Source organism: Nothoprocta perdicaria, unplaced genomic scaffold, assembly GCF_003342845.1.
Source record: "Nothoprocta perdicaria isolate Ctin4 unplaced genomic scaffold, notPer1 scaffold_235, whole genome shotgun sequence".
Lineage (NCBI taxonomy): Eukaryota > Metazoa > Chordata > Aves > Tinamiformes > Tinamidae > Nothoprocta > Nothoprocta perdicaria.
Window position 1 is genome coordinate 1104989 of NW_020455461.1, and position 16395 is coordinate 1121383.

Sequence of the window (16395 nt, forward strand, 5' to 3'; positions counted from 1 at the left end):
TTCTTCTGACATACTGTTAGTAAAGTTTTAATAACACGCCTTCATGACACAGTTTTAAATAAGCTGGTGTCATTATAAGTAATGAAAAAAAATCTGCAAATGCAGATTTTGGAAATGGAAATTTACATTTTGGAAATGGAAAAATTTCCATTTGGAAAAAACGGAAAAAAGATTTTGGAAATGGAAAAAAAAATCTGCAAAAAATATTGCAAATGGCAAAAACAGGCCTTGGAAACCAAACTTGCAATTTAAAAAAAAAAGAGTGCCCTTTATAGATCATTCACACACTTAGTGAAAAGCTTTGGCATGATTTTTATGCAGAAGCTAGGGGACGGCTCCAGGACTTGGACAATAGAACAGTTAAGACAGCATGTGCACACACACACACAGAGCACAGAAAGTTCTTAGATGATAAAGGTAGGTGATACAGTCTGTTTAAAGGGACTCGCCAAAAAAAAAAAAACAACCACAGCAAACTGACTTAACAATGTCACAAGTACATTAAAAAAAAAAAAAAAAAAAAAAAAAAGGCAGAAGCTGAAGGCTTCAGTATTAAGTCTTCTGCTCCTTATATACATAGTTTTACTTTCACTGCAGCCCAATCATCAGTCATTAGCACAGATGATTTCTTTCAGGAGCCATTGCTGCTGCTACGGAGAACAGGCATATAGGAAAAGCTGTTGTAATGACAGATGCAGCTGAACACCAGGAAAGAAAAACAACAGAACAAAAACCTGTATTTGGAAGTGAAAATACTAGGTAGCCTAACACTGCTCAAAGGTACATCCAGGAATTGCCACGGAGAAGATCAATGAAAGCAGAAGCAGCCACTCAACTACTAGAGTGTCATTCGCTGCCTTTGCAAGAGCTCTCTCAAACACTGTCATGATTTCAGTTGACAGGAAGAATTCAGAGTTTTAAACTTTAAGAGCTTAAACTTCAGAGACGGTATAGGTTTTTTTTGTTTGTTTGTGAAGGATAAAAAAGTGACATTCATTTAAGTGACAGAATGACCTTAATTTAAATGTTTTTAAACCAAAAACTTAACTCCTTACCAAACTAGTTGTCTTAAGCACACCACAGCTCATGCTGGTAAGAACCTGAATGTTTGCTCGCTGAGAGAGCAAGCAGACTGCTCTCAAGCAGCTGCTTGTCTCTTCCTCAGCTCTGCCAACAAAGCTGCTTATATAAATATAAAATATCTCAATAAAGCTGAGTGAATATTAGGTGAAGATCTATCGCTAACAGAGTGTAAATTAACCTCCCTCCTTTTCCCCAGCACGGTTTAGGTAGTGCCACACTCACATAAGCACCTAATTAACACTGTCAAGGGCACAGTGAAATGCTTCCCATAGCTGGGCAGGCCCTAACATGTATAATACGTGTTAAACATGAACACAAATAATACAAGGAGCAGAAGAGGAAAGCACAAGAACTACACCATGGAGGGGAGATTAATGCAATGCTGTTTATAGTCAGAGAAATACAGATTAAGGAAATACCAAATGCAAAAATAAACTTATAACCAAACACAAGACTGAAAAGTCAAACTTCGACAACAAGAAGGAAAAAAAAGCAGAGAAGGATGAGACTAAACAAACTTTTTGGTCTATTCCAGTACCACTGCTCCAAATTTAAGACATCCATAATGCTGCTATATGAAAAGAAACTGCTGAACTGTCTGTCCAAGCACTAAGCATGCATTTCGATGACTTCTCTGCACTACTTCAACAGAAGTTCTTCAAGCCAAGTTAGGCAGCTGGTTCACTTCTTATGATATGATGGAAAAGATTTTAGGTGGCCTCCTGTCTGTGCTCTTGTAAGGGCCCATGTTACACACACAAACAACAAACCTGCATTTCTTTCATTCAGTTTCATTCATTCAGCTTCAGCTGAACAAACTATAAACCAGATATACGTACATCCTATAGCCAAAGGACATCTGAATACGGTTTTTCACAGTGTTTTGTAGGATCACTACAAGGTATTTTCATGATACATGTTTACTTACATGTTACAAAGATGTGGACAGTCCAAACACTGTCTCCTCTTTCCACAGAGTTCTCCACAGCTATGAGGAATTTCATTTCTATTCCATTCAGGATTGTTTACCTTACCTAAAACACGGTAGAGGCAAAAAACACATTTATTGACTTCAGTATGGTGCTGAATTTTAGAAGAATATCACACCACCCAAGAAAGTCGTTTTTTCAAATCTCACAGTAGTATGCCTAGAAATACAAACAAAAACTGAAACGTGTATGATTTTTTTCATCTTTCATTGATGACATTTACCTGTCACTTCACATCTTTAAATGTATATTGGATTAGCCCTGCAAATTAGAATTGGAATTAAATTTCCAAGGGATTCTTTCCTCTTATGCTCTTAGCAGGCATTTCAGTATCTAGTATTTGACATTAATTATCCATTAAAATATAAGAAAATGAAAATTTGCATTTAGTTCGGCAGGCTTCATATTTAGTAAGCTTTTGCTGCTTTGATACAGAAAAAATGCCAATATTCCCCATAAGATTCAATGTGTTAGGAGCAGAAGGAAGAGATTGTGCAAAATATATATAAAACACTCCTCTAAAGAAACCCTCTGTACAGACCAAAATATCATTTTTTGACATTTTGATGAATGTAGCAGGAAGTCGTGAACAGAAGTCATAATTTCAATAACTTAGCCTCATATATTACATAGGAAGAAGTATTTCTGAAGAACACTGAAGCCATATTTTAATTAATTTCACATATTTTTAGCAAATCTCACAGCACCTTGTGTAGGAGGTAATTGCCAGGGTCATGTTTTATTACAAACAAACCTAACCTGGCTCTTTAAGAGGAGAATTAGATAAACAACAAAGTAACTGATCCAATGCCACAATTTTGAGTTCCAACTTTAAGAACAGCAAAAAAATGTATATGTAACGATATACTTGTATCATGTTAACTTTTAGACCTCCTTAGTTCTAAGCTACAAATCAGGAAAAGTTGAAAAAAATGAAAAAAACTTAGCCACAGATAGCATTTCTCCTCCTGAACTTCAGTTAAACTGTTAGTATATGACCAGGAAAGTCTGGAAAGTTATAAAAATCAGGGGAAAAAGAAAAAAAGAAAAAAAAAAGGCCACAGAAAATTTCCCCATGCAAAGACGAAAAAAGCAACATTTGACACATTCTACAGATAATTAGTATATGGCAACAAATACAAGACAGCTTTGGATCAACAACCAGTAATGTCTGACTACCCTAGATCTAATGTCAAATTATCCACAGAAGATTCAAGATTCCTGCTCCATCATGGTGCTCTTCTCATACTGACTTTGTGGACATCCTGGGCTTCCTGCTGTAGATCCAACAGGTTCTAAGTGTAGGCAGAATTTCCTTTCTATTGCTTAGCAATAATTTTTATTTTGGAATCAACATATTCATTCAACCTGATTCATTATCCATACACTCATACAATGTCACACAACTCGTGATACTGCCATACATAAACACTAAATGTCTTACCCTTTGCTCTTCACTGACTCACTCCACTACTTAGATCAGGAGAACTTTAGACACAGGTGTTACCCAGTACAACATAACCTACGTTCCTTAGGGGAAGCTCACTGATTCCCAGTTCCTAGCTCACTTCCAGAGCACTGCCTTTTGTAGGAGACAGGGTGAAATGTCCTGTGACAGACAGGCTTGGCACGTGAAGTGCCAGCTAAGTGAAATCAACAGAAATTTCTAAAGTAAAGCCCAATATTAATTATAATATACTAACATGTATTCACATTAAGTAACATCATTTATTTCCTCCTCTTTTTGACATATAAATGGCTTAGTGAATGGTATAGTGAATGGCAGCCTAATTTGTTTCTTTTATTAGGCCTACCTTGACATAAAGGTCTGAATAAGTTCAACGCTCCTTACTATTTCACTTGTACATCTCCCTGATCAATATAAATGATTAAATGCTAGATCAAAAATCTTATATATTCATTTTCTTATTTTATATAAATATATATATATATTCTTTTTTTCTTATAATAATATCAGTTGTATGGTTGAATTGTGTATTATTTTAGTGCACCTTGCCACAACAGAAAATATAACAGACATAGTTTCTTCCTTCAGACATAGTTTCTTCCTTCCTTCCTGACTTTCCTTCAGTCCTTCTACAGAAGGAAAGTTTTTAGGCCAGTAGCCAAATTCAAGTATTTTTTATTTAGTGTTGTGCAACCATTCATAAACTACGACTTCTCCTTTTTCATGTTTCAAGCAACAAAAATGGGAGTGACTCTGTGCAACAGCCTTTAGTGCAAGTGAAATTTTAACTAAGCACACATTTTAGGGATGCAGAAAAGAATAACTCAACAAAACTCAAACAACAACAGGATAATATCGTTCCTGTTTGCAGAAAAAAACAGCAAGAAACTCACCACAGAAACAAGTGTAAGTTGTAGGAACTTGCGTAGAAGCGTTCTGACAAGCTGGACATCTCCAACCACTATTACCATCTGTAGATAATTAAAAAATAAAACTTAAAGTAATTAAAGGAGCCAATTTGGGACTGTAGAATAAACACTATTATCATATCACTTTCATATAAAGGTAAGGACAAATCTCAGAAGTTTTATGCACCGCATAGAAAAACAAGGCTTATCTTATATACACCATTATAGGACAACATTCTGTTTTACAGAGCATAGATAGACTTCATACCTGAAAATACAGGGAGGGGGAAGCAATAAAACATGGGAAATTGGTGAGAAAGATCTTCCAGTCTTAAGAATCTTAAGTCTTAAGAAAATCACCTATTTTTTTTGTCATCCTCTCATGACGCCAGTTTAAATGCAGAAGGCCTGTAGAAGACCACTTTAGTACTGATTCATATCCAGATTAAATTAGTGCTACATAAATTATTATTTTTAAACATACTTAAAAGCTGACTACACATATCTGTGGATAATGACACTATTGCTGTTTAGTAAGACAGTAATTTTCTTGTCTGTGTATTTCAAGAAGATGTAGGCCCACGGGCAGCTGAGCTGAGGTGCACATTTGTAAACATCTTCCACCTGCCCACAACGTTAACTATCTTTAATCCTCCTCACTGCTATTAGAACAGCTCCTTGTCTTGCCAATTCTGTGTTAAGCCCACAGAACAGTGCACAAGGAGATCAAAACTGGAGCCTGAGTTTATAGTTCATCTAAAATCGGCTTTCTAAAAATAAAAAAGCTCCATGTATAAACAGATGAAACAAAATACTGCTGCAGAGGTATATGATGGGAAGGTGGCCTCAATACAGGGGAATGTGCAATCAGAAATGATTTGACATTTCTGAAAGACACACATTTGCATATGGTAAAGGCATCATACATCAAGCTAGATGAGGGACTATATTCCGTAACGCAATCACTGAAGAGGACTTGGAGTTTAGATATAATCATCCATATGTGAATTCTAAATTCCTTGACACCAAGAAAAGCTGTTTGAATGTATGAAAGTTTCTGAAGGTAAAAACATTCTGCTTGCTCAACTAAACTCAAAAAAAAAAAAACCACCAAGATACAGCAAATAAACAGCTTTCATCCCATTTTAAAGCCTCCAAGATTGGAGATTTTGTACTTGTAAGTACAATATCACAAGGGCATAAGTCAAAAGGTAATGCCTCCTTGGTGTTTAAGAGGGATGGAGAAGAAGCGGGTAAGACACTTAATACTCTTTCCCTTTGGAACAATAAAGAGAACAAGGAAAATATCAACTTTAATACAGGAACTGGGGTCAGATTAACCTTGGCTGAGCCACATCTAAAGGTCACATTCCTCCAAGAGGAATATCCAAGGTGATACAAAATGTTAGGGGAAAAAAATGCTTGTTAAGGAGAAAAATATCTTCTTTCTTACAGAAGCGAAAAATTAAAAATTAAAAAAAAATAAAAAAATAAAAAATAAATAAAAAAAAACAGTCTTCCTACATGATGGCAAAGCGATATCCAGTTAAAGCCCTCCTAGGGCGCTAGGACATCTCTATTACAGACTGAACACATGTTCTTTTTGTCAGAGGGCAGCGCAGGCCTCCTGTGGAAATATGAACATTGAGTCTCCAGGAGCAGAATTATCCATTAGTATTGATCTGGAAAATGAAGCAAAGTCAGAAAGATACAGTACAGTATGTACAGTGATGCTGTATGGCTTCATCCAAGAAGGATGCAGGAGCACTTTCCTTCAGACAGCCTCTACAATTCATCAGGCTCTAAAAGGAATATATTGCTAGAAATAACGTACACATACTCTGTACTTACAATTCCTGTTGGGCCCTGTAGAATTACAAGCTGCCATAATACTCTCAATGAAATAATAAATTGTTTTGAAAACCTAACAGAATGAACACAAACTAATCCTGTCAATGAAAGATGTTCAATAGGATGGAAGCCAAAGGTAGCAAATGCAAAGGTTGGGTGCTGAGCTTAGGTGAGATTTCACAGCATTCATTACACATCTGCAGAACTGAGCAGATTTAAAAGTAAACTTCTTTCAGAAAAACACCAGTTATTGGCCAAATTGTGGACTTGGGTGGATTACAGTGTCCTATTTCTGTTCTGGCTGACAATAATTACTGCTGGAATTCTAGTAATCACATTTATGTTACACAAAGCTTAGAAAGTAGAACCTACACTGGAAACAGCCTACCATGAAAATACAAATACACTATGAAAGAGAGAGTGCCTTACAGGTAAACAAATACACGCCAGTGTCCTTACTGGAGTCATGGATTCAATTCTACTAAAGCTATTGTCTTTAATTCAATTTTTTTTTTCAGTTCTTTCACATGCAAGATCCAAAACCAAATCTGCTCCACAAGTTCTTGTAGGAAAAGCAAATGGCCATTTGAAAAGCTGTCAAGATTAAACTACCTGCAAGCAAAACCTCCCTTGCACAAGCAGATGCTCTTCTGATCAGTCACTGAGGATGGCTCAGGGAGCTGATCATCCTTTAGGACGGTTCATGAGGCTACATAAGCAGCAAAGAAAGCACCAGAGAAACAGCTAGGAAATAAAAGTTCTGAGCAGACCCTCTCAGCTGGGCTTAGGATTTCATATAAGCACACTCTGTTCCTTTCTTAAACATTCTGGTATGTTTGAATTTTGTATCATTTCTACTGTCATTACGGAGAGTGACTACCAGGCCTCTCCAGAAGTCCAGGCATCTTAGGAAATTAACGCAACCTGTGAAGTCGCAGCCTGGGCAACCTTTGAAGTCACAACCTTTGCACTTCACCAACTCCTTTTTAAGGGCTTCTCTCGAACATTCCCGCTTTGATTAGTCCTCAAAACATCCAAGGAAGTAAGACATCTGCCCAGACACACACAAAGAAACCCAGAAGAACGGTAAAGCCTTAAGTGGCAGGGTATTGAAAAATTAACACTCTAATAAGATGAGAATCAGTGTCTTCAGAAGACATCTATATCACACAACAGAGTAAAACACCGAGAGGCTACAATTGAGCCTTATTTTACACCAAAACATTCTCAGGGCGGAATGCCATGATGTACTGTTTCAAAAAGGGGTATAATAAAAAGAATCTAAACTAATGATAACATAGAAGCTTTTTGCCTTCCTGGACCTGGAGTACTGTGTCCAGTTTTGGGCTCCCCAGTACAAGAGGGATGTGGAGCTGCTGGAGAGAGTCCAGCGCAGGGCTACCAGGATGATCAGGGGCCTGGAACATCTGCCCTATGAGCAAAGGCTGAGAGCTGGGTCTGTTCAGCCTGGAGAAGAGAAGGCTGAGGGGGGACCTGATCAGTGTCTCTAAATACCTCAAGGGAGGCAGTGAGGAGGAGGGGGCGGCCTCTTTTCAGTGGAGGCCAGCGACAGGACTAGCTGAGGCACCAAAAGTTCCACAGGAACTTAAGGAAACACTTCTTGCCAGTGAGGGTGCCAGGGCCCTGGCACAGGCTGCCCAGAGAGGTTGTGGAGTCTCCTTCTTTGGAGATCTTTAAAACCCGCTTGGATGCAGCCCTGTGCCACGTGCTCTAGGTGACCCTGCGTGTGCAGGGGGGTTGGACTCGATGACCTCTGAGGTCCCTTCCAACCTTGGGCATTCTATGATTCTATGACCTTATTTCACTGTGGCATTAATGATGGATTTCAGTAGTATCTTATCTCAAAACAGAACTACAAAGTGATGGTACAAAAGCAGACAACCAAGAGCTGGAGTGTTGCTTTTCCCATCCATGTTTGGCAAATGGGAGAGGAGACAATTCTTGGTGTGCACAGCCACAGAGCTCTGCATCTTGATGCAAAGATTTTACTGAATGCTCTTCCATTTATGTATCCAAACCTGGAAACTGGTCTGGCCAGAATACTTGCAAGTATTAAAAGCATTATATATCTAAGAGCACGTAAAAGGAGAAAGGGTTATATGCTGTGTCAAGAACCCCCCAAACCTTCTTCTTCTTCAAGAGTTGCTTTCTTCACAGCTTGCTGGTTACCATAAATAATATTTAGAAGTAGCTTTCCAAAATTAGAAACACATGAAAAAGACTAAATCATGTAAGAGAGCGCGAGAGGGTGCACGTGCGAGCAAGAACACGTGCAGACCAACCTTCAGCCTGGGAAGCTGGTGATCTTGCCCACTTCTTGATGCAGTTCAGGTGGAATACGTGGTAGCAGTTCTGGCAACTCCACACTGGTGCCACGATTCGCACCACCTCACAACACACCATGCACTCATACTTCTCTGTGGTCAGCTGTTCAATCAGGGACCCTGCAAATAATAGATATTATTTATGCATAAAATATCTGCTAGCTGAAAAACAATATTAAATGAAATCCTGGAATTTAATTTGAACTAAAAGCAGAATTTAGTTTTTCCAGCCTGACTGTAACCAAGGTATTAGTTTCCTTCTGAAAGATTCTAGTTTAGACTCTAAGGACTCTTTCACCCAGCTCCAGAGGCCCCATGCTTGGCTATTGTTTCCCAGTAATTTCACTTTTAAAGCAGCTGTTTTAAGGGGGGGCCTGGTTTCCATAATCCAGGTGGAAGTGATTTATCTTTTCTCATTCTTTTTTCTTCAGCTCTGAAAGATGTTCAGAAGCAAATCTTCAAAAGATTCATTACCACATTTAAGAATAACCCAGATTAATTTACTCAGGTCTGCCATTCTAGGGCAGCAGGAACAAGCTGAGATACTTTAGGTAAAGTAATCTAAATAATTTTCTGACTGTTCAACAGGAAAAGGACAAAGGAATGGGAAAAAAAAAACCCTCTTTCAATTATTGCCTATGAAAGAAAATATGATTCCTTCTCCTAGGTGCTATGGATGATACGAGGCTGTTTTCTCAGTGTATACTTAGCTCTTCCATTTAAAACAATAAAAACACCTTACTTGGGAAAAAAAAAAAAAAGAATCTGGAGAAAGAACTCAATGCTGTGACACTGAAGAGATTCAGCAGATTTCCATTTTATGTTCTAAGGCTCTAATGATAGGAGTTGGCAATAAATTAACTCTGCAAAGACCGGGGGGGCTGCTTTTCACTATCAATGACGCATCTTTCTATTCTGTACTTCCAAAAATAGCATCCAGAGGCTTTCTGGATTTCTAATTGCATCTACCGTTGCAAAGAGATTGCAAAACATCCAGCTATGAACAGAATACAGCTCTCCTCTCTCTGATATTTTCCTCTACTTTTACATAAAACATTAGAAAATTTTCTTTGCAAATTTTAGGATTGTCCCTTTCAAGTCTCACTCTTCATAATCCTTTAATTTCACTCTCCCTCAGCACACGAAAAGTGCACATTTTAACATGGTGAGCAACCAGACCATCACTTGCAGTTTAGTAGTGATGATGATAACCACAAAGTCATATCCCTTCCCTTGCCCCAATCAACTCATTTATTAAAAGAGAACAGGAACCCTTCTTTAAGGGCCTTGAAGAACATCTTCCCATTCAAAACACACATATTTACATTGAATTCTGTCCCCTGAAACCAACACTGATCTACTGTAAAATAAGCACTTTCACCTAGTCAGAGGTGCAAGCAGTTTAAATTATTGCAGATCCTTACTTTAATACTGGAGTGCAAGACAGAGTCCAGGAGACTCACCTGTGTGAGTTTCTTTGTTTTTTGGTACATCACTCTGCTTTTTCCAGTACTGGGTCCAGCTGAAATGAAGGGCAGGTGCCTGATCCTCCTTTAGCAGGAACTTTCTTCCGTTACATCTGACGGAGTCAGACAACTGATGCCTGATTTCACTGGTTGAGGTTTCATCGCTTTTGTGAACAGTGAGTTCCTTTTTCCTCTCGTTTTTATCTTTTGAAGGATACGCAAGAGAAGACTTCTTACCTACTTTTGTATTTTTACTGCGGTGAGAATCATGCCTTTTCTGATAGTCTCTTTCTGCCGGTGGCTTATTCCACACAGGCTTCCGAGGGTACCTCCTGTTAACATAGTTGTAGCTTTTCTGCTCGTCCCCGCTACCGACAAGCGCCTCGCAGAAGGCTTTTCCAAAAGACGATTCTGAAGAGTCAGACTGGGTTAAATCCACAGACGGCACATTTTCCAACAGCTCAACTTTCTGTTTAGGGTTCACCCTCTTTTCCCGCTCGTGTAGTTGCTTTCCTTTCTCCTTGAACCCTCTTCCAGATGCATGCATCAGGTGTGTTTTCTTCGGCTTTGCTCCTCTGCTGTCCGCATTAGATAGTTCTCTGTCGCTCTCTGAGGAGAGAAAGTCATTATATCCTCTAGGAGCTGCTCTTCTTCCAGGCACCACTGAGTTATCCGAACTTCCTGGACCTGCAGCAGCATCAGTAGCAGTTTGCCTCACCTTATTTCTAGGACAAGTGCTATCATTTCTGGACCTGGGCCATCGCTGGCTTTGAAAGTTGCGATTCTTTGAACTTTTACTGTTACCAAAAAATTGGTGAAAGTCTTGACAATTCCCATATTGGCTTTCTGGATTACAAAAGCCAGGCTGCTTTTTGGAAGAGCTTTTATAATCTGTATTTCTGTCAGAAGACTGACTGGGAAATTGTAAATCACTTCTATTCTGATTAGAGTCCACTCTCTCTCTATTTACCCAGTTTATATCTGAAGTTTGTCTTTCTCCTGGAATGAAGTCAGCTGCATCAGGATTGAAATTCAATGCACCTAAAAAGTAAAATATCAAGTCTATTAAATTGTAAACATTTTTCCCCAGCAAAATTATCACACATCGAAGGGTCTAGAAGTTCGATTAATCCCACACTAGACAATTACAAACAAGTTTCCAACAACCAGGCTTGGATCAGAGTGTTTTATAAAAATATTAAAAGCACTCTAAAGAGAGGCAATAATCAATGCAAGATATGATTATACTGTTCTACATATAGACCTTAAATGATAGAGGGACTACATGAGGTGGTTTTACGTAATTATTATTCTGTTAGGATGCCATCAGCATGAGTCACGTTTCTGCCTATGGAGGTATCTATCTCCCTGTCTCTGGGGACAGGGAGGGCACATTTGAAAACCCATCGGACTCAATTCAATATCATGCTGCGCTAGCGGACAACAGGAATTATTAGGTGTGTATCAACAAGATTTCAACAAATTGCAGCAAAATGGTTAAATATTAGATAGTACTGTAAACAAGAAACTTGAAAGAAAAAGTTTACTTTTTCAACTAAAACTTTTTCAAAGAATCCCACTTACTTTCAAAAGGCTTAAAAAACAAACTAATAAATAATGTCACAATCACTACATGGGATTGGTGGCTAAAACTTCTCAAATTATGTGATATTTTTGGGGAAACTAACCTTTAAGTAAACAAAAAAATAACAAAGACTATATTTAAAGATGATCTTAACCATATTATCAAATTCATACTTGTTTTCAAAGAACACTGTAAACCTCAGAGAAAAAAAACAAAGTATTAGGCTTAAACATTTGAAAAGAATGGACTTCAAGAAGCTTCGCTAGAAATACTTTCCCTTCTTTACCTTTGCATATGTTATCCTCTGTAAAGGGCAGAATATATAAAGTTGTCCTTTTACTTTCCACAGTTGCAATGCTCTTCAGTTTTCTGTCTTTTTTTGACAGATTATTTTCTATTATTAACAGAGGGGACTGCAAAGCTACGATGCAGTCACTGTCTGTCCTAACAAAAATTGCCGTTACGTGCATCTTATTTGAAGCTACCCATTTTATTAGTTAGTTTGGTTTAAACTTTCTTTCGTAAAGTCTAAAAATTCAAGACCAACAGGCAGATATAACAGGTTAGACTGAATTGTTTCTGAATGTTTAATAAACCCTATTCAAAAACAAAACAAAAAAATGCCTCTTTCCTCTAAAAGGAAATATTTAAAACCACTCTTTCCTGGCTATGAGAACGCAGTATGCAAAACAAATGTTTTGACTGCCCACAAATTGCTGCAGAAAACTTTCAACTGAATACAATACGTAAGGTTCAATAAATACATTCTGCAGACAGGCAAAGCATACAGTCTTCCACTGACATAAGAACATATTGAGTGTCTTCAAAATGTCATTTTTTTTAAAAGATAAACTGCTTTTTTTGGAGGCCATGTTCAGAAGTCAATTTTACAAATCCGAAGGTCATTCAGCTACCAAGATCATATATTCGAAAATACTAATATACTAAATTTGATGAAACAGATGAAAAACAATGAGCTTAGATATTTAAAACCACCTCCAAAAATATGAATAATTCAGTAGGACTCCATGAATAGGATTTCTCTTCCTACTGCCAACTTTTAATTTATAAAAAAAAGTCCAGAGATCTGATAAAAGACAAAAAACTACAAGGCTACATATGTAAGCCATGTAAGTGTGAAAATCAGTACCTAACGGCAGAACAAAATCCCCCTCACATGTTTACACAGATGCACGTGAATTCCATCAAAAAGGAAACCTCCAAAGCTGGATGTCCACCTGTATTTCTGTGATAATCAATCAAAAAGAGTACCTTTGGAACTAATATCTATATTACAGATTTTAGGTGCCTAGGAGTTTGACTATAAATGCAAGCATATGAAACGCTCATGTGGTTCTATTCCCAGTTAAACATTGTACTTCTTTAGCAGTAACTGTGGAAAGAGCCAGAATATCACAGCAGCCTCGTGTCATCTCTGTGAACTGTTCTTCAGAAAGATCATTTGGACAAGGACGCTTTTAAAAATATGAAGTAAATCAGCAAGCAATTTAGTAAGATCACGTTCTACCTCAAAATAAAGTGTATTTTTGGAGACAGCAGAGCCATCACACATAGCACCTTAGGAAATCTTTTTATGAAGGCATCATTTATGACATGTGAAGCTAGTGCTTACAGCTATCATATACCTCAGTGACATTTCTTGAATAGCTTAAGCATGCCAAATTCAGTAAGATTTTGAACAGCTATTAAGCAACATGCTTTAATTAGCCAGCGGAGAGAATTCGTGAACTGGGGTGGATGGCAGTCAACTTTCATGCCATATTGTGTCATCCCAGGAAAAGGACAAGAATAAGCACACATAGGAAAGGGAATATAATGAAGAAGCCCACGCAGAGAAAAAAAAAAAAAAGTAACTGGTAGCGTCTACAAGGCAGTCTCTTGGGTGTTGTACATGGTACTTTTCTTTTTAAATGAGGCCAACTACTTAGTGAAATTAAGAATAGATCCTACATTTGAGTTACGTGAGAATGAAGACAACCAATTGCTCCTGGGCTATCAGGACACTTTCCTATGGATTTAGCATGTGCATCCTGGAAGATGGGTGAAAGAGGGAAGGGTTTCAGAGTAGGGGGAAGAAAAGGAAGTTGTGGAACAGTCTGTGCTGTCAATGGTAGGAAAACATGCTGTTCATCTCTCAACAATCCTGCTCTTCAAGACCTTCAAATCTTTTGCAGGGATGAGAGTGAGAGAAAATCCTGAATTGAATCCAAAGATTCAGTTCCATACAAAGAGAGAAATTTTCAAAGACTTAGCTGTCACTTAAAGTTAAAACATAAGAGGGAACCTCTGCTCACTAACTCTGGGGTCACATCTACAGGTTTCATAAACAGTATTTCCTTCGTAAGCCACTAAAACGGCTGACTACCTATTGTATTTATTGAACCATATCTTCCTTAGTTATCAAGTGCAGCACCATGGTTTGTAAGCAGGAGTACACACAGCAACCTCAAAGAAAATCAGCAGCTCAAAACTTAGTGGCATTACTAGTGGGGATCACCAGCCATTGCACATTCTGTTGCATGCTAGCTCCATGCCAGGACAGATGTCTTGACTCTTCAAGCCACTTAAAGAACCCATTCTTTCAGCCGCAGACAGATGACAGCACAGAGGGTGTGCACACCAACCCATGTGTGTACTGCACACATCGCAATCACAAACACACCAGCTACAGGGAAGACGGTCCCTGCAGGTCTTGGCATATACGTGTTACAGTGCACCACAGCAGTGGCACACGATCCAAATGCAAAGCTTTCCCATGGTGTTTGAAACCATAAACCTCTTCCCAGAGCATCAGCCTTAGTCCTTGTGTCTTCTCTGGCCATTTTGTACAACATATATTCACCTCTGGTCTTCTGTGATTTTCACATGCAACACATTTAAAAAACATTTGATTTCTTCCTGGACAGGAGTCACACTCTTTTGCACAAAGACAGGTGGCACTGCTGATTCTTTAGGCCCTGGGTTCCCTTCCTACAATTTTTGCCAGAAGATATTAAAAGAATGACACAATCATCATTGTGTTATTGTCCAAACTCTGTGCACCCACATTTTAAATACAATATGAAGTTTTAGCCAGCCCACTTCAGAAGACACAGAGGAATATGAGAGGTATGGGTGAAAGATACAGATTTACATGTTCAGCTGCTGAAGCTACGTCTGGAAGTACCTAATACAGAATAGCTTAGCATAAGGAGACTAAATTCCCCCTGTCCTGCTCCCCCTTATAGTAGGCTACTCAGTGTTTTATAGTAGCTCCCTGATATCTTCATGCATTGTACCCTGTTGTACTGTATGTGAAACAGAACCCAGTCGCTCAGGGCACCGTGGAGGGGAGAAAACAAAACAACCCCCGCCACACACATGTTCAGAAGCAATTGCACCAACTAACAGATGGAAGAAAAAGCCAACTAACAGTCATTAAACACAAATACAACCTCTAACTTGGGATGTTCCTCTAGATGCACTGGGCTGCAAACCAGAAAAATATTTCTCCTTATTTCTCCTATTCTTCTCTTGGGTATTAATAAGCACTCAGTATTAGCAAAGTGTGCTGGACAGGCTGCACCCCTGCAATGCTCCATAAGAAGAAAAAAAATCTTGGATCTCAACTGCTTCCCAATCTACCCCAAGATCAAAAATATCTTTCATGCTGAGGCTCTCAAAATCATAAACTCGCTCCGTCCGTGAAGTTGCAGGGCAAAAGCTACTTCCAACCCTAATTTCTCGCAAGCACAGATCCACACTTACCTGAGAGACAGCCCTGCAGAACAGCAAGGAGCAAACTCCACAACCAAACGCCATGCAGTACCTATGCGAGGCTGTGTAATGTAAAGCAAGACACAGCAAGGGTGGCCCACCCGGGCTAATTTTTCAGTAGAGCCCAGCATACCTACTTAAAGCTGCCTATGCCAAGGCATGTGCACTGCGTAAAGGCTTCAGGACGAGAGCTGACTCACAGCCTGACAGCACGGAGGACAGACAGCCGCAGGCACCGGCTTCTCCCCAGCAAAACGACCAGGCTCTGCTCTCTGACCCACGTCCTGGACTACTCCACTTCTCCCTAAGGCAGCTCTCCCATTCTCGTCCTATCAGGAACGAACTCAAATGACTTCCCCTCCTTTGATCTTGGCAGCCAGGAGAAGAGGCCGAGAAGGCTACAAGGTCAGAGCTGAACACCCTTCATGTGAATGAACTTGACGATGCTGCCCCAAGCAGAGCCGCAGCTCCTCTTCCCCCCCGTCCAGGGCCACCCGGCTCCACAGTTCTCGCCGCCCCAAACAGCCACTGGAGCAACGACGTGCCGCAGCCCGGCGAGCGGCTCCGAAGCGACACGGACAGCCCGCGGAGTCAACCCGGACTGCAAGAAAAACCAGAGACGGGGCGGGCCGAGGCGCCCCGCGCCGCGAGCCACCGCGGGCGCGCAGGGCAGGGGCGCGCAGGGCTGCCGGGCCGCGCGGGCCCGCAGCGCGCCAGCAGCCGCCGCCGGCTCGGACGGACGTTACCCGCAAACCGCCGTTACTCCGCCCCCCCATCCCGCCACCGCGCCGTGCGGGCCGGCGCCCGCGGGGCACGCAGGGGACGGAGGGGACGTGGCGCTCGCTGCTCGCCCCCCTCAGCCGGAGCTCCGCGGGCGCCCGCCGCCGCCCCGGCCCCGTCCCGTCCCCTCCCGTCGGGGCTGC

At 40.1% G+C, this 16395-nt stretch overlaps 1 protein-coding gene across 1 annotated transcript in view; it reads right to left on the reverse strand.

Moving 5' to 3' along the window:
- NFX1 (nuclear transcription factor, X-box binding 1) overlaps nucleotides 1-16248 on the reverse strand; it is a 44610-nt gene extending 28362 nt beyond the window's left edge. Inside the window, exons 1-6 of the mRNA XM_026039663.1 lie at nucleotides 16219-16248; nucleotides 15464-15524; nucleotides 10108-11151; nucleotides 8603-8764; nucleotides 4434-4511; nucleotides 2012-2117 (exon numbers count right to left, since the gene is read on the reverse strand). Coding sequence (XP_025895448.1) covers nucleotides 2012-2117; nucleotides 4434-4511; nucleotides 8603-8764; nucleotides 10108-11151; nucleotides 15464-15524; nucleotides 16219-16248 — 1481 coding nt within the window. The remainder of the gene's footprint in view (nucleotides 1-2011; nucleotides 2118-4433; nucleotides 4512-8602; nucleotides 8765-10107; nucleotides 11152-15463; nucleotides 15525-16218) is intronic.
- Between the last annotated feature and the right edge of the window lie 147 nt (nucleotides 16249-16395).